Here is a 23,966-nt window from a genome sequence, read left to right on the forward strand (position 1 = left end):
CAGTAGCCTAGTACTTATTACACTGAATTCTGGAGGTTTTGCACAAATTGTCATTAACAACAACAAAAAAAACACCTTCAGTAACTACACCAAGTTTCAAAACCCAAGGTTTGTCATTGAATTTCTTCATGTAGAAAAAGTTTGCACCCCCTGACATTCATTGATACTTGCTGAATGTTTATCAAAGAATATATATACATACATCTGTTATTTTTTTTTAGTGGGTATGCAAGGCAGAAGCAGCCAAACCCACCAATAAGTCAGGCGTCTAGGGTTTCACATCAAGTAAACTTTAGGATAAAAGAAAAAAGGGAAAGAAAATAAGTTATATCTCTCATGTTTTCGTTCCTTTCCTTTTCTATCAGTCTATGACTTTTGTATTTTGATGCACGTTCAAACTGCTTATGGCTTTCTTCACCATAATAAATCAAACTATTTTTTTCCTCCCATTTTATTTTCATTTAAAAATAGACTTAATTTTCTCTTTAAACTATTCATATTCACCACTTTAGCTGATACCTAAAGTCTTTTTCCCCTTCTTTGTTTTTTCCAAACCAGTAATGATGTACATCTTCCTCACCATCTCAATATTCCTCAAAGGCCTGTGGCTCAAAAGGCAAACAAACCAATGTATTTTCTTAAGCTTTTAAAAGTATGTGTATAAAAAGACACAATTAGAATGTAACACTATTGGATTTATGTTTTACGTCATGCTTGGCTCAGTTTCGTTTTTAGGTCAACAAAAGCCAACGAGTATCGTGAAGAATTGTGCGCATGCATTCTAAAACAATCAAGCGCAATGGAAAAAAAAAGCACAATGAAAATATGGAAATAATTAAGCCCATACCTGCATCAATGCCAACAGGCCCAAATATTTCTTTCAACTGGAGAGCCAGTTCAGGAGGTAACGTTAGTTCTAGGCTATCTATATCAAAGGCTGCAGACGATACTGGTGAAGGGCTCTGTATCTTGGCCTTATCTTCATTCCTGCTCAAAGTTCCACTTTCCTCTTTACCAATGATCTCCCCGGAACTCCCCAGATTTTCTCTATCAGCCTCCAGTTCTTTATCATTCCTAGAATCTACCAACGGTACATCGTCCATATCCAGTAACAAAGGCATCTCTTTGGCATTCTCCACATTGCTTTCCGAAGAGTTACTGTCATTTTCAGTAGTTAATTTTGAATTGGTAGTTGTTTTAAGAGCATGAGATAAAGTTATGGGTACGGATAAATCTGCATCAACTTGTGAGTCTGAGAGCTTATTCATCACTTCTTCAACAGGACTCTCAGACTCCATCTTTTGCATTCCAGAAATGGACTCATTGACACCTGCTGAGTTGCCTGCATAGCCTCTAGGAGCTGTATCACTGGAATTTTTCAGTTCCACTGAATCATTCAACAAGATAGCAGTAAATGAGTCAGACACACTAGCATCTGTCACAATTGTCTCAGTAGCTCTACTTTCCTCAATGCTGACTGATGAGTTCTTATCTTCTGAAGGATCAGAAACATTACTAGCCCCAGTGATTTGCTCTATGTTTGTGCAATTTGCACGATTCTCATCATAGTTGGTATTTTCCTTGAAATCAAAGTCTGCAACAACTGGCTCAGCTTCTTTTACTTGAAACCATTCAGTATTAACATCTTCATGTAACTTTTCATCAGAGTCTAAGAGTAGACCTGTGGCCCAGTTTATGTCTTTGTTACATCTTTCATACAGATCTTTCACAGCTTCAACTGAAAATGAATCAAAGAGCTTACACAGCATGTTTAGCTTTTCAGTCTCATCAATATTGATAAGTTCACTTTCTTCCACGAATGTACTTTTATCATATGTAACTCGATACGGTATTTTTTCCTGAGAACCTGAGGCATTATCCATGTCTTTGGGTTTGAAGCCATCTAGTCTGCCATGCAATACTTTGACAGTCTCAGGAAAAAGCATTTTATTTTCTAATCTCCACAGGAGAGCAAAATCATGAGATTCGGTTTGTGAATGGCTACTTATCTGTCTACACGAGCATGCATCTTGTTTCTCTTCTGCAGAATTAGGCACAGACAACTGTTCTTCTTCTTTGGAGTGGGGCAAATTATTGTTTGTAAAAGTGAGTGCTAATTTGTGATGTTTCCTTGTTCTCTTGTTTTGCTGGTTTTTTTTCTTAGCAACTGTTTCACTACCTATCATTTCAGGTTGGTGAAAATGCAACTCCTTCACATCCTGTTCTACAGTGTCCACAGGTGTCCCACGAAGCACATCTACAGTGTCAAGAGCACTTCTATTAACATCACCTTCAGTGTTTCTACCTTCATCAGACTGACTTAGACTTGTCTTCCTCATTCTCCTTGACCTTTGTTGTCGCTGTTCTAATGATACCGGCCAATGTCCCACTATTTGCAGGTCTGGTGCAACTTTATCTGAACTAACAGAGAAACACCTAGAGGTTGTATTTTCTCCCTCCTGACCTTTTACAACATTACAGGTATCAGTTAGGCCAGCTTGCTCTTTACCTAATTCAGGATGCTGACTGGGAGTTTTACCTTCCCTATCACTCTTCAGGGAAGATTTTTCTAGCCTTCTAGTTCTTTTAACTCTCTGTCCCATCGTTTGTTGTACAGGCCAGTCACCCAGAAAGTTCAGCAGCTCCGGTTTTTCTGATGCCTCCATAGCTGAGCTGCTTGGTTCTACTACATTACTTCTTTTTGTTGAATCTGACTCCAAACCTATTTCACTGTTTTGTTCAGATTCAGTCTGAACTTTGAGAATGTTGTCATTACTGTGTTTCTCAACTCCTCCTCTATGCAAGCGTACAGTTTCTTCAGTTGTGATTATATCAGTCTCATCCATTTCTGTTTCAGTAATTTCTTCCATTCTTTCTCCTTCTTTTTTTTTTCTCTCCAAGGGCAGCTCGTTCTCTACATAGCTTGACAAATCAACATCCAAGATATCTTGAACGCTGTTGTTCTCAGTATTGTGTTCCACTGAGTTATATTCCATTTCTTTTTCCTCTTTCTGATAACTTTCAGGAGCACAATTACTTTCTGAAGTTAGAGAAGAACTGGAAAGAGGTTTATCATCTTCAGGTAAATTAAGAGGCTCCAAATCAGAAGCAGAAGGTTTGCTTTCCTTTTGGGAATGTGCCTCCCTTTCTCTGAAAAACAAATTGGAATTAAGAAAAACCTACTTCAAACTTTCTTCAAGCACTTGTCCACATTTTTAATTTTGGCTTTGCTATTCAATAATGTAAAAATTACAGGTCATAAACCATCTTTCAAGAGAGTTAAATCATCTAGTTGAATAATCTTAGTGAGAGGAAAACAAATTTAAGATGACTTAAGAGAAATCTCAACACTTCATTATAAAAAACAATGAGCTAAATCAAAGCAGAGCTTTCTTTGGTAAGTAACCCTTTTTTAGTTCACTAAAGTGCGTAGGAATACTATCCTCCCCTGTTCCCACCATTCAGTTAGGCACTGGAGCACTTTGCTACCACATTTCCTCCTTTGTATCTGCAAAACTGGTAGCTATTCCTTTATTTAACAACTGTTGCTCTCTCCCGATTGTTTGATACTAAACTAGGAAAAAAAAGAAATAAACTAGGAAGGGATGTGCCATTTCACATCATATCACTTTTCAGAATAAACAACTCCCCATTAACCATCATTTCCTACTTGATTTCAAATTTGTTCAAGAAAAAAAAAGAATAAAATAAGATTTCCTATGCATTGTGATAAGGCATATAGGAACATTATTCAGATTAGCCATTACAAAATAATCTGTGTTTACGCTTAACATAAATCTAGGTAATCCTATATTACTATATTTGAGAGCAAGTTGGTAATTCATTATGATTGCACAAAACATCATCTTACACCAACAGAGAAGCTCCAACTGTGGCTCGCTTGTATTCTGGATCACATTCTTCCGAAAAGCATTTTATAGATTTCAAGTGTTTTCTATTTGCAATATACATCCAACAGCATATATTTAAGGTAGGAGAACACAAGTTAACCAAGACTGGTTTACTAGATAACTAGATAAAGATAACACAGCTACATTGAGAGATTTTCAAAGAGCATGTATTTGCTAGCTAGATCTCTTTACTGTTCATTTCTAGAAATCTTGTAATTCCTAAAAATTCAAAAACAAAACAAAACAACCTGTAGAGTATTTCCTTTTCTGTTATTCAACTGATCTTCAGAATGTGTTTAGTGTTCAACATCATCATCCAGGCCTCGCTGCTATAAAGTATTATTTTTTTGCTTTTCTTTTTCTTTTTAAGCTACAAATCTAATAAAAGAATCTAACCTATGACTTTCCTCCTGACAAGGATCTTCATTCCAAGCAGTAACTTCTGATTTTTCTGGGACAGAAGACTCCAAGATTGAATTAACAGTAAGGCAACGTTCATACTGCTCCAACATTCTCTTGATCTTTTCTTTAGATACCCCATGAATATTCCGCCTATGGATTCGAAAAAAAAAAGAAAAAAAAGAAACATTTCATATTTGTGTATCAGAATAGACTAAGAGAAGGGAATGACTTGTGGCTACAGAAAGACTAACTAGAGAACTCAGGGGACCAAGACAAAAGCTGAAACAGCAACTCTTACTGTATTAGTGTGCCAAGGCAGTCAAAATGGGGAGACTCAAATTCCTGCTCCGCTTGACATCTCCCTACCCCACCTGGTGGCCCTATTCTGCAAGAGGATGTTTTGCTTAATACTAAAATCTAATACCATACAATTAACATGCTACAAATAAGCATCAGAAACACATCACATCAGATCTAGATAGTGATACAGGAGGTCAAACTGGGTAAGGGAGATTTCTGAATTCCCCTCTTCCTTCACTGGCTTTTCTAAGCTAACAACTCCGTGAGTCTTCAGGCAAAACCTATTCACTTATTATTATGGACACATACCCATGGTCCTGCATTTTCACCAACTCTGTTAAATACCAGTTAGCAACATGTTCTAGGTGGAATTACTGCAGAACAAGTGAGACCTGACAAAGGTAGCAAAAAGGAATTGAAGGTGGAAGAGAAAATCCTAACTGATCTCTAGCACCATAAGAAGGCTGGACTTTCCTTCCTTTGATCTAACCATAGTTTATTCCAAAATGATTCCCATTTGTACCTGCTTTCTGACAACGAAGTCTGCAAGGACCAAGAGCTAGTATTTATGTTGAAGGTTGCCCAGCAATCAGTGGGTGTTTGGTTACTGACTCAGAGCTCCTCTCAGTTCAAGAGACAACATAACCTCATCTAGGCTTGGGATCAAGGAGCTCGTGTCATCATGACAAGATACGGCCAGTCAACAAGGCACAGGTGATTTCTACTGAACCCACACGTTTCGGTTCTATTTTAGGAAAGAAGATAATGTTCTTCACCTCCCTTGAAGAGTGGTCAACTTAAAGCTAAGCATGCAAATACAGATGACAACACATAATGAAATCATAGAATAATTTAAAGCGAAGGGAACCTTTGGAGGTCACATCGTTCAAACTACTTTTCAGCCAGAATAGGCTGTAACATTTTGGATGTACCTTGTAACTGAGCATCCACAAGCTCTGTGAAACCCCCTTCAGTGATTGACCATCCCAAAGTTTGTTTTTCTTTTCTTAAACTTATTTTACGTAACCAAAGTTCCCAAGCTCCAATTTGTTTATATTTGCAATCTAATGTGAAAATTTCCCTTACATTCTTACCTTTCAAGTTCTTTCGGCTTAAACTTCCACCATGTGTCTGGCTCTCGAAACATGACTTTATACTTGAACTGCTGAGCCTGAATAAAAATGATATAAAATAATACAAAGAACATATCAGATGTGTAAAAAGACATACAACATGCACAGGCTGCTATTTTTTTTTTAAAGTTGCTTATTGTATTTTTCAAAAACAGTTACATATCTGGAATAACATTTTCTTTCATAGATTCACTTCTGATTAGATATAGTTATGTTAGTAGATATGTTTGTTGTTTTTTTTTTCCTCAGTATGCTTACTTACAGTAATATTAGATGTGTGCCAAGGTCACAGTAAAAATAAATAAAATACAGTTACTACTTTCAAAGTTGCATGTCCTCTGAGTCAAGATTGCAGCATCTCATCTTTCCAGGCATGGTATGCGTGCATTTACAGTCTCTTACAGAGAAAAGCCCACTGCTTACTTTCAGAGCTGGCCAGAGGCAAGTCAGTTCCAAACAAGCAATTCAGTTACACTAACATAGCTAGAGCAGACAGCCTTCCCAAAATCCGGGAAACTTGAGCAGGCTGCAAGTAAACGGTCATTAATATGCCCTATTCTCATTAGTGCAGATTACATTTAAAAAAAAAAAAAATTAACTTGCTGTTTTTCTGATCATATAGAAGAGGAACAGAACCTAGTTTCCCCAACAAAATACATTTTTACTCTTAAGTACAAAACATTTAGATTTGTCACTTGGAAACCAGGTCAGCTCAATATGCAGGCATGTGCAGAACACGATGTTGGGTAATAATGTTTCATGTAACATTTCTATGACTCCAGACTTCTTTGTGACACAATAGCTAGACTGAGAATGATAATCACATTTTAAATCATATATTGACAAAAGGGTCAACAATCTCTTTCCACATGGATCAATCACAATACTAACCAAAACAACATAAGGCTTCATCTCCCATGCTTGTATGTTTGTGTTGTCTATAATTATAGGAGAGATTTTCATTTCAAATGCTTCTTTGGCTGAAAGACACACACGTACAAAAAAAAATAATAATTAATTTCATGATAATAGACTGGACATTACACTATTCTCTAAACACGTAATAATAATTGAATAGATAATCCACAATGATTAATTACTAAGTATTCTTGCACAGCTTGATCAATGTGTTCCAAGGCCCTCTTATACCCCCCTCATTTGTACAGCTACTGAGATATGACATTATTCTTTTGAATTAATAAACATATGATAATCAAGGAATGAAAATGCAGATGTAAAATGCAGCAGGATGACTAATCAATCAGTAAATCAAACTAAAAAAAACTACATGATCACCTTAAAGTGGACTTCTTTGTTGCATACAAAATTCTTGGCTTTATAACAGTCTTAAGATTAGTCCACTCTGTAAACTGTATAAGATATGAAAAATCAAAATAATTATTTTTTTCATACAAAGTAATAAAATGTTTAGAATTAATAGCTTTGAAATACAGCACCAAGTTTCTGTAGCTATGATTGTTCAGACACACTGTTACCAAGTTATTGTCAAATCCCACATTTCTTTTTAGCCCATTTTTACACAGATTATAACTTTTGACAGTGTAGAAGTGATCATGGATGAAATTTAGCAAACAGAAGCTTTAAAAGAGTTGTTCATAGAAGAGCTTAGTGGAAGTCACTATAAAAAATACACCAATTATGAAAAAACAGTCATTTCAGTCTAATTCTTATAAATTTGTTTTAAATTTGACAGCAAATTAATGCTCAAGAGAAAAAAAACAGCAGGAAAGTATCTGTGTAGGTGTTATTTGTATCAACATTATCATTACTTATTGCATATGTGTCCATATTCACTCATCTTAATCTCAGAAGAAATACTCCCAGGAGATAGCACAGGCTGCCACTCCAGAAATGAGACTGACACCAAAATACATACCATTGCAAGAACTGAGGTCAAAATAATGTTTTGACAAAGACATTGGTATTCTCAATTGCAAAACACACAATGGACAGATGATATCTGAGTTTGTGCTCAGACTCTTTAATCACACATAATAAAAAATAATTTTAAGATGAAGTAAATGCCAATCTAGTGACACAAGCATTACAAAACAGGCAACTTCTTAAGCAGCACACAAGCGCTGAAATGTAAATGAGCAAGTCAGTCTATTATGTATTTCTCACCTCGTTTCCTGTTCCACTCATGTGCTTCCCCTAAGCAATATGCATCATAATGGTATTTTCCACATTTATAAAAGTAGTCATCAGTACTAAGAATAACTCCACCTGGGTTATCTTCCAGTATCATCCTGTGAAAGATGAAGCAGTAAGTAGTTTTCTTCCCTTCTCCTCCCCAGCCCTGCTACTTACTATTATACATACATGTAAATCATTTCTTGCTCCAAACCAGAAAAAACAGAAGCAGCAAACTTAGGTAAGGGAAAAGTTACCCTTTTGGTAAAGATGAACTGTACCAATTTCCCTCCTTTACCAAATGCTGCAGATATCTAGGGAAAACAGCTGATACAGGTTCCCTGCAAGTCTCATTTAAAGAAACCAGAGAGAATTTTTTCCATCTATACCTTGTGTCCATACTTTCATATGAACAAAAACATGCAGTCTTAGTTGCATAAAATATTTCAGATACCAGACAGAGGAGACTAAGCACAGCCTGGACTTCTGGAGAGCTAGAAACGAAATAAAGGGTTCAACCTCAACACATACTACTTGTTTTTTTGTTTTGGTTTTGTTTTTTTTCCAAAAGAAATTCAAAAGCAGAAGAACTTCTACCTACTGAAGAGCTTGTATATTTCCATCTTTGTTACTGAAAGGAAACACTTGAAACTGACAGGAACTGGATTAACACAGTTGACTCAAATACTACTGAAATGACTCTTCGTTGGCATAAAACTCCATTCCAGACCTCAGACCAGTGACAGAAGGCAAAGCTAATTCCTCTTAGTTCTCTTTTCACTAGAGGTCAAGGAGCTGAAAGTAACTTTGCTCTCTCCAGTAATTATTACTCATGTTGTTGTATGGACCATGTATTAAATATAGCATGACAATTAAGGTTTAATCATAGCTATTTACAAATGTCAGAAAATTGTCTTTGCCTGCACTAAATCTTTTAGACAATTAAGCAACTTCTTTCATAAGCTCACAATATAGATGTTCTACCTTGCCAAATATGATTTTCCTGATCCCGGAACACCTCTGAGAAGAACAAGTACTTGACCTATAAGGTGCATCTTTTTTCTCATCATGTGACAAACAGGTGGCTGCTGTGCTTGCGAGAGGTTCAATTTTGAGTTTCTATCTTGATTTTCCCATACCTTCAGAGAAGGGCTGCTATCCCAGGCATTTGGAACCACTGGAGAAGAAAAAACAAGTCCTTTTTCCAATGTCCTATAATCTGAAACAGGTCTCCACTGTCCTGGACTGACAGCCACTGGAGTTACAAAGCTGTGACTTCCACTGGACGGATAAAATGCAGGAGCCATAAGGTTCCATTGTTGCTGAGTCCGACATAATGGTGTAGAAAGACTTAAACTATAATTCTGCTCAGACTGCTGAAAATCCTTAAGTTTTGGTGTTTTGAAACTGGATTTTTCAAGAGAGACATAGGCTTCTGGAAGAGAAGTGTTGTGACTGTCACAGGCAGTCATTAACTCCCTGTGCTGTTGCAGGCACTGTGAATTCGGTTCTTCAGTGATAGCTACTCCAAGTTCCAAAGTTCTTTGGGAAGACTCACCAGAAGCAGTAGTTGCACTTTTACGGTCTGAAACAACATGCTGTGCCTGATCAGAATTTCCACATGACATTTTTCCATTTGATTGTTTACAGGCTTCTGAAGCTATATCATGGTGAACGTATATTTTTGACAAATCGGAAACCCCTAATGCTTGTGCAGAAGTGTCCGATGCAGCTGGTGAACTTGTCTGGATGTTCAGCTGATTCACTGGTAGTTGAGAACAGCAGTTTTCCAAAATCTCATTACTTGTCGCTATTTGGTGTGGAAAAAGCAGAACATCGCGACCCAAATCTGATTCTTCCCACTCAGGAAATTCCTTAAAGCCATCATGTTCACATACAATTTGGTCATTTGCAGAATTAGGCAATTCGTCACTCAAGCTGCATCTCTGAAAAGCATTTTCTATTAAGGAATCCAGTTCTTCAGTCAGCGGCATGTCAGGTGATAAGACCTTTTCTTTTTCTTCTTCAGAATTACAGTGTTTTGCAGTACTTTCCCACATTCTTTGATTTGGAGCAGATCTCCGCTGATTAACAAGGGCTAATGACGATATCATTAATCCAAAATCCGAGTCTTTCAAAGATGCTGCTCCTTCAGCATGAGAGGACAGTTCTAACAGATAATCCATAGCATTTTCTACTGTGGAATAACATTAACAAAATTAACCATAGTCAACTGAAGAAACGCAGGCTGATGTGATTATAGTTTTTTACATCAAGAAGTATTTATCACAAGTAAAGAGACAATCAACAGAGTTCACTAATTCATCTGTTAACGTATCTTCTGCACCCTCATCATCTGTTTCTCATTAGAGGTAAAAAACAGAACTGAAAACAGACATATTGCAAAATAATAACATAATATGCATTAAAATGACTAAAGGAAATCATGTATAAAAATGACTAAGTTTAACTGAAAAATAAAACAACCAGACAGATCTGGATGTTTAAATGAATACTTCTAATCTAAATCATTTAAGTGAAACACTGTGAAATGGAGCTATTGAGAAGAGATACAAGTATAAAAATTACTTTCATTATGACTAAATCCAAATTAAAATGTCATAGTAGTCTGAAAATTTCAGTATCCTCATTAAATCTTTGTAAAGTCACTAAATGGAGTATATGCCTATGAATAACGTGACCAAAAATGAAAAGATAGCACAAGCAGCATCAGAGCACTAAAGCTAAGCTTCTACTTTTCTGAAGTACAATGCAGCAAAAACAAACAAACAAAAAAAACACATTATAATGAACTTAAGCTTGTTTACTGAATTCTCCAAAAATCTTCTAGACAAAGCTGTCGTTTTCATAAAACTTATTAGACGTATAAGCATGAATCAATAACTCCATCAATTCCAGTTTTAAAGGAATAAACAACAGACATGAGTGACCAACTAAATTATAAAATCTCTACAATTTTGGTAAGATAGAAACAGTAATAAAAGAAGAAGCCCTTTTAATGGCTACATAGCTTTCATGCATATGAAAAATACCAATCTCTATCTTGTTTAGCAGTACACTTAGAAAAATCTCAGCTAATCACAGCTTGATTAATATGCTCCACATATGACTTATTCCCTGCTCAAAGAACTCAGATGTTGTTATCCAGTATCTTATCCATTATTTTTACTACAAGCTAATGAGCTCATACATAGGAAAATTTCAGAACCACAAAGCATGAGAAGAGCTGGACACAGACATGAAAATGGAAGTGACAGGAGAGGTGGATAAGTAGTTTGGCAGAATACAGGGGAAGAAAAGCAGTCCAAGTGAGGCTGCAGAGAATTCAACATGAAAAACAGAATTTATCCTGAAAAAACTAATCCTCACTAGAAATGACAAGATGACATTGCAAAACAATGTAAAACAAAAGCTCAATTCAAATATTTAAGGAAAATCAAATGTTGCCAGGATAACATAATGTTATCACTGTCTTAAAAAAAAAAAAAAAAATCCATTCTAGAAAATAGCATACCCTCCCACAAGAACAGTTTCTGCATCCAGCAGATTTGGTACAGAAACTAACTGCAAACAGATTACCCCGCACAACTCTACTGCTGCCTGCTCTGTATCTCAGATCAAGCCAGTTAAACTGTATCTCTGTTTTTTAAAGCCCACTGCTACTGCATATTACCAGCAACCCACAAACATCATCAAACTTTTGCATGGAGAGAGCTATAAAATGTTAAAATGTTATGACTCATCTACTCATTAAAAACTAGACTCACAAATACGTTTACAACTCCCACATCAACTTGTTTGGTGTTGCCCTAGTAAAGAACTGTCTGCATATGGAGCAAAGTTGAATGACAAATATATTGTATTTACCTTTAAAATCACATTCTGAGAGAACCATATATACCACACTAGGATCTAAGTCAGAAAACATTTCCGACATGCTGTTGAAGAGCTCTTCCTTATTGACACTGTAGACTGGTTGTGACATTGAGAGGCTTGGGTCCCCCTGGGGTAAAACAGCAGCAGCTCCGGTCTTCCGAGAAGGACTCCCACCAATTTTCCTTCTCCGTGGCATTTTGTTTACCAAAATCAGGTTGCTTTTTGTTTTATTTTGTTCCCATGAGGCCAAGAGTACCAAGCTCAGAAGTCACAAGAAAACTCTCATAGCCAGAACGCATACAACAGGAATAGCAGACCTGGAAAGAAGAGAACCATAAAAAAAGTTTTTTTTTTTAAGTACAGTCACATTTCCATGTCCCCTGTTAAGACAGATAAAACATCATAAAGACTTAAGCATCCAGAAAAAACACTTTTCAGAAGGCTGCTTTTCTTCTTTTCAAATGGCTGACAGCAAAATAGCAATCTTATTCTCCAACTAATTAGCTATCCAGTCTGTGCCTGAAAGAAAGTACAGTAAAGGAAGCTACCTATGCAAAGCAGACAGTTCACAAGTGCTCCTCTACTCCTCTGCCAACATCTACTGACGACCAGCTAACATTATGGAAAGTTTATATTCTGTTAAAAATTCAGAGGCTTTTTTTCCTCTTACAAAACTACTGAAAGATTTGGAAACGTCTGTTGTTTTCCAGAAGTACTTCAGAGCATGACTATTCTTCATGTTTCAAATATTTGTAAGGGTAAAAAGTTGAGGTTCTTCAGTATTCCAGTACAAGAAAATATTGCCCAGATAGGGTGCAGCGTTCTCATCTTTGGAGATTTTCAAAACCTGCCTGCACATGGCTCTGAGCAACCTACTCTAGGTGATGCTGATTGAGCAGGTGCATCGAACCAGATGATATCCAGAGGTGCCTTCCATACCTTGTCGATTTTGTGGGCTTTATTTTTTTGTGTGTGTTTTAAAACTTCTAAAAACTTTTAAAAAAGACGAGGCTAATGTCCTGCCCATGAAGCCTTTGAATACTTCCAGTTAAAACATTACGGCATCAATAATAACTGTGATTACTGCACTAATCCTCTGTAGAAGAAAGCAATTCATAACTGAAGAAGAAGCACAGAACGTAGTATGATCTTAGTCTTTTCTTTATGTCAAATAATAATAAAGCACTCTGTGTTCTAGCAAAGCTTATAAATTCATTTATAATTTTTGTAACAAATGATTCAGTAGACTAGCAAACTTTGTTACTGAAGTAAATTACAGCAAAGGTCCACTATCCAGTGGTAATAGCTGTGAACTGGCCACAGAATACCTAATTCTGTATCAGGATTATTTTGCCAGCAATGACCAATTTAACACATGCAGATAAACTTGCAGACACGCTCTTTCCTCACAAGATTATTGGTGCACAAATGACAAAGTCAAATCAGCGTCAGCTTTGGGCAGCACCTCCCCTTTATTCTCCAGCAATCTCTACCAGTAATTACGTATTTAAAAGGAGATAAACTGTTATCTCTCAAGTTGTAGGAACATATATAAGAAAAACAAACTTCGGGATACCAGGAGTTTCTGCTATGTTTATGGACTTGAGCTACAGAAATGAGATGGATGTCTGAAACAAGAATAAGTCACAGAACTGTGAAAGGTACAATGAGAAAAGCAATACTCAGGAAAAAGAGACAGAGTTCCAAATACAAAGGAGACTTGACCACGGAAGATGAATGCTAGCAGACTAAGGTCAATTGCGGCTGTTTTTGAGGCTCCTCACAACTCTTGATTTCTCTCTCTGATTAGCTGCCCTTACATATTAGCTACCCTCTGCTCATTAAAATTAAAAAAAATAAAAAATAAAAAATAAAAAAAAAAATCAAACAAAACAATTAAAAACAAGTCTGAAAAACTATGGCTTTTTTTTTCTTCTTGATTCATCCTCCAGGCAGTAAACAGGCTGAGACATACCTTCATAGAAGGTGCCAGTGCTAGAAAATACTCCTTACTAAAACTGGTTCAGTGAAAGAAAAGATCCTGCAAGGGAGAAAGCTATTCATGCACCTTGACATTCCTGCACGCCAACAGACTTTAAGCAGAACTCTCTGTTATTAATGTTTCATTTCAAGTCCCTTGTAATTAACAGTCCGTGGTTTTCAGCTAGGCCTTCCCAACATATTTCCTGCATTAGGATGCATACCATGCAACATACTAAGATACATCACTCTACGCATCCTAACAAAGCCATACGCTTCAGTCTGCATGAATCTAAACCAGCAAATAAACTGCTTATGCCAATTAATCACACACCTCTCATCACCTTCTTCATTTTCACTTGTCATTCCAGCAGCAATACTTTTTCCCCCAATTAACACACTACACAGAAGAGGAAGAAATTTTGTTTTTATCAGCTGTGATTTGAATCCCTGCATTTAAGGTAAGCTGTTGGTGCCATGGTCAAGAGATCAAGAAATCTTGTAGATGTACTACTACAAGCCCTTGATATTATTACTGTGAAATGAAAAGAATACAAAAATAAGGTTATCATGGCCACCATCACAGACAGATATTTTGACAGATTCTCCTTTACGTATACCCAAATTTTCAATGTAATTCCTCAACAAACTCCTGGGCAATGCTTGCTTGTTGATATCACCAAGCACAATAGAAGTATATAAGACGAGATGACTGCACACATGTAATACAATTCAATGTGCTTTGTATAAGACATGACACTACCACACTAAGCTGAAAGGAAGAATTACTCACTTGCTGATAGGAACACGCCCTGAACTTTAAAGAGGATTTTATCTAGGGACTTGCCTTTTCAGATACTCAAGTTTCTCTTTTTGAAACTAGTTTACTAAGAAAGGGGAAATCATTTTGTACAACTGAAGAGCCAGACTTGCAGGTCAGCTCCACTTGAAGGTTTTGGCTAACATACTACAAATCAATTTGTAGTTTGCTGTGGATGGGGGCTTTTCTCCCCAAGATGAAAATGGAGTTGTAATAACATCATTTAGAAGGGCGGGGCTGCACTGAACACAGTGAAAGGGGATTTTAGAGATGAGGCAGAGGCTGTAATACACTCAGTATTAGTATTAGAGCAAACAGCTCTTTCATTTCAGCACTAATGACAAACAACACTCCTGTGGCAGCCTGAGCTTCACCTACACAAAAAGCAAAATAAGACAAAAACCCTCGAGCACCCCTTCAAACTCACAGTTTTTCAGAAACGCACATCTACTGACATTAAGAGTCTCCTCCCATTGAAATTCAGCTGCCACAAATGTGTACAGAAGCCTGGCTGTATGAAAATTACCTTCGTTATGAAGGAACCCCATAAATGGAAGAGAAAATAAGTGTCTGGTATTTTCTACAAAACAGTATTATTTACAAACCCTAACAACCTAATCTAGAAAACAAGATGCCATAGATCCATCAAGTCAGGGTGCTTTAGTCTTTCCAAAGTGACAAAATTTATTCTTAAGTCACCCGTTATGAGCCTACAATGTTGCCTGTTCCAGTACTGCTACCCCTAAGGAGCTGAGTGGATGAATCAAACAGCATCAGGAGAAGAGCAACACAGAGATCAGCAATCACTACAGGCAAACCTGTAACTGCCAAAACAGGCAAGCACTGATGTCACAACACACCTTTGTCTTTTCTGTTCTACAGTTGGAACAAGAAAGTCAAACCTCACCAAGCAATGCGATGGACCAGAATCTCAAGTCTCAATTCCAACTTTAAATAGCAACTCTCAATATTTCTTTCCAGGAAAAGGAATGCCAACAGTTTCTTAAACTACGTAGGTTGCTCCAAAAGTAATGCCTCCTACTTATTTCCATGGAAATTACAACAGACAACACAATAACACTGTTTAATAGAGAACATTCTCAGCTACAAAACACTATTTTTCAACACAGTCACCACCATCAGCTAATTCATGCAGATGAGTTGATCGAGGTGCTCTTTATCTCGCAGCGTGACAGCTGTGCACAGCCATCTAGAACATGGCTTGTGTCTTTCATGTCACTGTAACTATTGCTGAAATGCACCACTCACTACCCCACTTTGCTCACATTCACTGTTTGGTCCCTAGAAACACTCAGCAAGTGCTGATGAATGTTGACATATGTAAATCTTTCCACATGGAAGAATTCAATGTCACATCTTTGCTTCATACGCACCTCCATGTCAGACGCCATTTTGTCAGACTGCCCCTCTGCTGCCATCTGTCACACAGCAATAAAATGTAAGGGAATATTGGTGGAAAAGTTCAACCTCTACTGCCATACTGGGATCATCTTCCTCTGATGTTGTGGGCCAGCATAACAAAATAGGAGGCATTACATTTGGAGCAGCCCTTGTCATAGATTTAAGAATGTATTTGTAATTCTCTAGGAGAACAAATGTAACATGACCAATGTTTCCAATAAATACAATTCTACGAAAGAGGAAAAACTACTATTGGTTTTTTTTTTCCTTTCTCTTCCCTCCCCATTTTTTCCTTCACACTCATTCTAAAATTGACAAATTTTCCCGGTCCTGGGAAAATAGATGAGAGAATTCTCCACAAAGCACAGAGTGAATTTAAATTGCTGTAACTACTGCAAAGGAATTCTCTTGCAGACACATGCTCCAAAAGGTTCGGTTTTCTTTTCACGAGCACAAATGTCCATAGGAAAAAATAAAACTAGCAGGAGTATAGTAGTCAACCAAGTCAGACTCCTCACACTGGGAAGGCAGGTTGATGACAACACGAAGCATGCTTTCAACATACTACCTATAACTATAGAGAGCACTAAAAGAGATTAAATAAACAAAGAACTAAATTTAAACTAATATCATACCAGTCTTCCCGACAGAATTAAAAAAAAGAGGAAAGAGAAGTTACTTACTGAAAGACAATGACTATGAAATGTTTTATGGAAAAACAAACAAACAATCGCAGCCATGAGGCATACCAACATCGTAATTGCTACTGCAAAAGCAGCTGCTTAGGAGAGTGAAGAAAGAGACTACTGCAAGGAAGAAATCAGCCTTTCAACACGGTCAGCATTTGTTTCACAACAGCCTGCCAAGGCCAAAACTTAAAATCTCACAGGGACTGTTTACAGTACAAAATGTTCACCAATTAATTTTAAATAAATTAAGGGTGAATTCCAGTTAAATGCCTGCAAAGTTATCTGGGAATCACAGCATTTAAACCATTTAAGTGCTGTAGTCACTAAGTTCCTATAATGCAGGTGAGTAAACAACCTATAGAAGGACTGAGAAAATAGAAACAAAGCTTATACTGAACATTTTAGTGGCAAATTCCTAGGCAGAATAAACATTTTAGTGTCAAAGCCACACTCCAACACAAGTAAAGCAAACTGCAACTGCCATCAAACCATCCCAACAAAAATTAAAGGAAAACAAAAACCCCTAAGATTTTCCAAAAAATGAACATGATTTCTAATGGATCTAAAGATTTCACTTACAATCGGAAATAACTGCTAGTATAACCTCGTTTTCAATAACAAATAAGCCATCACTATTACCACTCTTCCTTTCACCAAAAAGAAAGATCCTTTTGGCCCTTCTCGCCAAGAAGCTTCCAGCTTTGGCACAATGTAATTTTGAGTGCGTACAACCAACGCTGCTCATTTGGATATGTTTTTAAGCTTTTCTCATCAATTTAAGGAAGTAAACTTCATATGCATTTAAAAAATAAAAGTTTGGTTTTAAGTTTTATTTCCAAAAAGAATTTCGAATTTCAAACCACATAAACTACTTATTATGTAATGTTCATTTGAATCTTCAGAAGTTAGTGTGTGTGTGTATGTGTACATATATATATATATACACACACACACACACATACGTATACACAGACACACACACACTTTTTTTCTTAATAACCTCAAAACTGGAAAAAAAAAAAACCTGTATTTGAATTCAAATAAAGCAATATTGGCACAGAACTTACATTTTCGGTTTCATTGTGTTGCCCCACAGTGGGTCCCTTCTCATCTTTCCAAAACCACCACAGATGGCATATCTAATACAGATTTGGAATTCAGAAAAAAATACATAATATACTTTTCTGTCAGGAAACCATGCTGTCAAATATGTAAGTTGAATGTCAATAGAAGTTGGTAGAAGTGGATGCTTCCTCCTGACAAAAGAATGATCAAAACACAAATTATAATCAGTATTATGCTCACAGCCCATGCAACTTTAAGAAAAGTTTTAACACTGAGCAATATATATATATTTTTAATAGATTAAGCATGGCTAACATTTTACTGAGAGAGTACACAACATGCTAAGTTGAACTCAAGTATCAGTTCTGCTAAGTTGACTTCAGATACTTATTTCTCACCTAGAAGAATGACTTACATCAGGTAACGAAATAGCATAACGACAGCAGAATAAACCTGGAACAAAAGTAAGTTTCCTTACTCATCATTCCACTTGGTTCTTCACCACAGTTCTTAGCCATCTTGAAAATGCTTATAGATCCATGTAGGTCCAGAAAAACTTCATTCCCTCACGTGATGAATTAGGCAACAAAAACCTAGTACAACAAAAACAGAATATATTACTTTCAGGTACACCATTATTTTATAATATTCCACCGGCACTACAAAGATGTCAGAAGGAAATTTTTCATCAAGAGGGTGGTGAGGCACTGAAACAGGCTGCCCAGAGAGACTGTGGATGCCCCATCCCTGGAGGCGTTCAAGGCCAGGTTGGATGAGGCCATGGGCAATGTGATAACAGTGTCTGATTTCATGGCTGGCAACCCTACCTATGGCAGAGAGCTGGAACTAGATGATCTCTGGAGTCCCTTCCAACCCAAGCCATTCCATGATACTATGAAAACATTATGTCTACTCTTTAAAGTAGCTGAAAATTCCTAAACCACTGTGTTCCACTGAAGACATTAGGTATATTCAAAGCCTAAGTTCCAGCGTACATATGAGCCTAGAGATCCTAACAATATCTTCTAATCAATTTAAAAAAAAAAAAAGAGCATGCATATGTAAACCAGATAAAGAAATCTAAACAAATTTTCTGTCATCCTCCAAATACGGCAGGTTGTTGTCCCAATTATTTTATGAGTCCTCTCAGGAGACTGAGAAACAGACCTCCCTCTCATTTTGCATCTGAACACATTCCACTGCTCCAAAGCATTAAGAAAACTCCTCAGAAACAAACAAAGAAGGAGAGAGACCAACTTTTTAAAGGGTCTACTGTTATAGGACAAGGGGGAATGACTTCAAACTAAAAGAGGGGAAATTTGGTTAGATATAACAAAAAAAATTCTTTACTCAGAGGACAGTGAGGCACAGGCTGCCCAGAGAAGCTGTGAATGCCCCATCCTAAGGCCTTCAAGGCCAGGCTGGATGAAGCCCTGGGCAGCCTGATCCAGTGGGTGGCAGCCCTGCTTATGGCTGGGGGTGGAACTGGATGGGCTGCGAGGTCTCTTCCAATCCAAGCCATTCTGTGATTCCATGATTCAAAACCTGCACAGACTTATCCAACACAGGCTATTAAGAAGGAAACAGTTTTCAGAAGAAAGGACCCCTGATCATTATGATGGACTCAAGAGCCTTTCTTCACAGAGTACATCGAGGAGGGGTTGTTCACCCACAGCAGCAGTAGATGGTGCTCCATCTGCAACAGTGCTGTCAAATGGCCCATCCCACTCATCTCATCTCAAGGACACTGCCCTTGAGAGAGGCCCCTACTCAGTGAGCACAGGCAGGCCTCCTGCTAGGTGTGTGTGATCAAAGCAACGAGGTAGTGTAAGGACAGATGGGACAAACACAGCTACCAGCAAGATTTCCTCCCACATCATGTCTGCTCATTAAGAACTACTTGTTAATACTCCTTTTCACTTATTCCAGTACCAGGGCTTTTTTTCAGACAAAATCAGATTTGTAGCAGTTGAACACCTTCACCACAAGCTTTTCTATAACCCAGATAAAAAAAACTGAATATAATCCTAGCATATTTTCATTACCTTGTTTCCCCTCCACACATACACACACTTTGCTACACCCCAAGCATCTTCATCTAGTTGTGGGCAAAGGCTCAGAGCTTGAGAGATGGCAAAAAGGAGTCTTGAGATTAAAGAGGGTGCAAATATGCAGCCAGACAGGCTAGAAAAGTAGCAGGCAGCTGTTGTCTTGATTAAGTTGGTTGTCTGTTTCTCAGACAGTAATGACTGTCTGCAAAATGTCCCTCCAAACACCCAGGCTTGGCCGTTTTAAGGTTAGCAATGTCCAGGACGAAGTGCAAAGCAAGAAGCTAGAAGCAGTGACACTAGTGGCTATGTTGGAGCTTCCACAGTTAGTGCTGCTGCTTAGGACTGCATTCCTACCCCATGTTACAAAATAGCGACAGAGCATTTGGAAAGAGAAATGGAAACTCCTGCCAGATGGTACTGCAACTCCTTCACATCATGTTTCCAGAGACATTCCCAAAGTCAGGTTGAAGGGCAGTTAATCAAGGTAACTGTAAAACTACAGTTGTTCTTCAGCGACAGAAATTCCTCACGCACTCCAGCTGTACTTCCATAACTTTCCCTGGACTGCTTCATACAGACAGCACTGGCCAGAACTTGCAATTCAAGACTTGGCATCTCCCAGAATTGCTGGAAATGGCTTTGAATCTTTTAGATTTTAATGGAGTTGCAATTTATAACTAAGAAGTTAAGACAGTGCAATGCACAAAGTATTTTAGACTAATTTAAAAGGAAAAAAAAAATGAAAATACAACAAATTAAAAGCTGAACAAGACTCTCCTTATCAGGTTAACCTGAATATTACTGTAGTCTCCTACATTACTGGTTGCATTTCTCATAAGGATCTTTTTGGTTTTTGCTGTGATTGAGGCCTGACCAAATGATGGGCATTTATTTTAGCATTTAGAAAACCAACAAAAAGGCAGCAACAAGGATAAAGATTGGTTCAATAAGGATGAGATGATACTGGAAACAAGTATTACTTAAGATTATAGGTGGAACTTATTATTACGGACATATATATGGAAGTGGCAGATAGAGGAATTAAAAACAGATCATTTAAAGAATCCTTATTCAGTTTTCCGCACTGGCAGCAGTCAGGACTGGTAATAAATGCTACTCCTCCAAACCTTGACTTGTTTTAGCTATTGATGCAAAGGAAGATAGGTTTACTTTCTACTTTTAGTTGCTGCTGGAATTCTAAACTGACATGAAGGAAAGGACTGAGGTCCTTGAGGACTGAGCATGGATCTCCAGATCTTTGCAGGCAATAAACAGCTTCTGCAATGTCACCAGGTACACGGAAGCGCTAGCACCAAGGCTTCTCAGCTCCTCAACTTCCCCTTGCATTTGGTACACAGAACAACTCAATGACAGCACTTTGCAATCAACTTTCTGCAGCAAACAGAGGTCAGCTTAACTCCTCTGAGCCTGTGTACATCCAGCCCTGCACTCTGGCAAGCCCCAGGCCAAGCCAGTCTACAACAGTTTCCAGTTCTGTGACTCAAAATGACACTTTGTTGCACGCTGGGACGAAGCTGAAGCATGAGAAGTTTTTGAATTTCAGAATGAGCTCAAATACAAAAGCACAAAAAAGATACATTCAGGTCTGCAGAAAGCACTTGAAAGAACAGGCTTCACATGAGATGGTGACTGCTGGGACCTCACTCAAAGCACAAAGCGTGCTGGAGTATCAGCCAGGTTTTTCACCAAGTAACATCCAGTAATCAGTGGCTTCGAAACAGCACTTTAAATAAGGAAGCTGAGTAGCCAGGCTGGGAAAAGACATACAACAGTTTATGAACTTAGCTGGTGGTCCGCACACAACAGCAACACAAGCACCTCTCCAAAAAACAATTCCCAAACACGAACATACTACAGTGATACATAATAGGCTTCACATTGATTACACTACATAATTACAAGTTAAAAAAAGGAAGCAAGAAACGAAACCAGGTTAGGAAAGCAAGATAGGAACGAGAAAAGATTATTCATGTAGTAATCCCAAATATTTTTCAGGGAAAAAGACATTCATCCCATCAGTTTCTAAGCTGGAAATTACATTACATAGCTCTACCAGTACAATTATATCTTACTTCTTACATTCTAATACGCTTCCATTTGTGAAGCCACCAGGCCAGCTGAACACAATGCATATGCAGACATTACATAGCTATTAAAAAAGTTAAAAGCCATTTCAGCTTGCCATAAACCCACAGATAGATGACTTCATCCTTGTCCAAGTACATCAACAAAAAGCTTACAGCCTCCAAGTGACCACCACTACTTACTTGAGAGTCTTAAACCTAGCAATTTACCCTCAGGAAATAGTACATACAAGTTCAACTTTTATGACTGCAAAAAACATCACATCGATTTAAATCATTTTTAAAATAGTCATCTGAGCTAACATAGACAATATCTGAGATTGGTTACCTAAATCAACCTTCCAGTAGATCTCCATTCCCAGTGGAGCCACGAGAAGAAACAGCTGGAAAACCTAACCTGTTCCACAAGCACAGCTGGATTCTGGAAAAAATATCATTGTATGGCTGTAGAGAGCCATATCGTGACAGCCAGTTAACTAAAGACTAATTAACTCCCTACTGGCATTTTTATAGTAGCAGAGACTCTGTAGAAGAGATGATGGCAGCAACTTCTTGAAGCTCAAGAATTAATAATTCTGCAACTTCTACCAGCAGTAAATTAATGTACAGAAAATTCTGTGTAAAATAACAAGACTGATTATTTCAGCCATTTAGCCATAGATTGGCACAGTCAAAGAAAACAGGCCCTGAAAGACCTCAGAAAAACCACCTAAGTCCCTATTCTATACACACTAATGCAATATACACTAATTCAAGACAACAAAACCGTATTTTGTAAAACGGAGCAGGTCATGAGTAAGGATCCACCTACACCATAAATTAAGACACCTGTAGACGTGCTGTGGATGTTCCCAAAATTCACACTCAGGTTAACATTTTTGTCATGCACTACCACACTTCACATCCATAACACCACGAACCTCACTTCCTTCCCACCCCAGTGCTTTCCCAGCTGAAATGCTCATGTTAATGTAACAGTGGGAGCCCTTTTTAAAATAATAATAACAACGATGATGATGATAATAATAATAATAATAAAGGGAGAAAGCTTATAGAGAAGAAATGAAAGGATTTTTAAGATGTCCTCAATCCTGTTGTATTTCCTTTACAGGCTCTCCATGTGGGCACAGAGTACAACAACACAAACGACTGGAACTTTAAAGTGCTACAAACATATGACACACACTTGCCCTGCCTTCCTAATGGCGACTGTAATCCCAGCTGAATCAAGACTATAACTGCTATTACAAACGTATGTTACCCTTGATTTCCTTCTGCAATTTGCTTCAAGCCTATAAGTAGCAGCTTGTAATGGATGAAGGGTGATTTACTTAACTCCCTTGTTCTTTCTGTTTACCTGAAAACTTCTTCAAAACAATTCTGGAGGACTTGCACTTAAGCTTCCTACGCAAATCATTCCCATCTTTTATCTGCACGACTCTACTGAAAGCTTCACAGGGGTGTGAGAAGCAAACTCCATTTTGTCAAGAGTTTGTGTTAAAACATTTGTGGTGTCTCTGAGTCAAACTCTACCCAGTTGTTTAGAACAAGCTTTAAGAACAGTAACACACAGAGAAATTGCACTTCTTTCCTCCGTTTGAGCTGGGCTCCTCATAGCACTGCGTCAGAACTGCAAACCACATCCAAAACACTCGAGATCACCACACTACAAAGGTCACCACGCTTCAGGCTGTTCAAAACAAATAGCCCATTCAAGCACAACACTGCTCGTTATTTCCTTCTGCACGGGGCGGATTCAACTCTTGAAAAACGCATTTAAGGCCTAAAGGCGCACCGCACGCGATTTGGCCGGGACAGGCGGGCGAAGCCCTTCCTCCAGCAGCAGCAGGTGAAGCCAGGTAGGGGCCGGCAGAGCAAGGGCAGGCAGAGCGAGGACGGCGAGCCGGGCAGACCCGAGCTTCCGAAGCAGTGGCCCCAAGGCGGAGGCCCCGCCTCACGACCGCCGCCACCCCTCGCCGGGCAGCCCGGCACCGTCCCTTCCCCGCGCAGGGGCAGCCCGCAGCGCCGGAGACCTAC

At 38.1% G+C, this 23,966-nt stretch overlaps 1 protein-coding gene across 3 annotated transcripts in view; it reads right to left on the reverse strand.

Moving 5' to 3' along the window:
- N4BP2 (NEDD4 binding protein 2) overlaps positions 1–23,966 on the reverse strand; it is a 42,140-nt gene that overhangs the window by 16,974 nt on the left and 1,200 nt on the right. Inside the window, exons 2-10 of one of the 3 annotated variants that reach the window (XM_010710272.3) lie at positions 18,252–18,366; positions 17,776–17,964; positions 11,789–12,114; positions 8,885–10,094; positions 7,892–8,016; positions 6,638–6,726; positions 5,708–5,784; positions 4,308–4,463; positions 848–3,150 (exon numbers count right to left, since the gene is read on the reverse strand). In XM_010710272.3, the coding sequence (XP_010708574.1) occupies positions 848–3,150; positions 4,308–4,463; positions 5,708–5,784; positions 6,638–6,726; positions 7,892–8,016; positions 8,885–10,094; positions 11,789–11,993 (4,165 nt within the window). In that variant the 5' untranslated portion in view covers positions 11,994–12,114; positions 17,776–17,964; positions 18,252–18,366. Of the gene's footprint in view, positions 1–847; positions 3,151–4,307; positions 4,464–5,707; positions 5,785–6,637; positions 6,727–7,891; positions 8,017–8,884; positions 10,098–11,788; positions 12,115–17,775; positions 17,965–18,251; positions 18,367–23,966 lie in introns of those variants that run through there. The other 2 variants (XM_010710271.3, XM_031553152.1) reach the window with 2 other exon arrangements.

This window comes from Meleagris gallopavo, chromosome 4, assembly GCF_000146605.3.
Source record: "Meleagris gallopavo isolate NT-WF06-2002-E0010 breed Aviagen turkey brand Nicholas breeding stock chromosome 4, Turkey_5.1, whole genome shotgun sequence".
Taxonomy (NCBI): domain Eukaryota; kingdom Metazoa; phylum Chordata; class Aves; order Galliformes; family Phasianidae; genus Meleagris; species Meleagris gallopavo.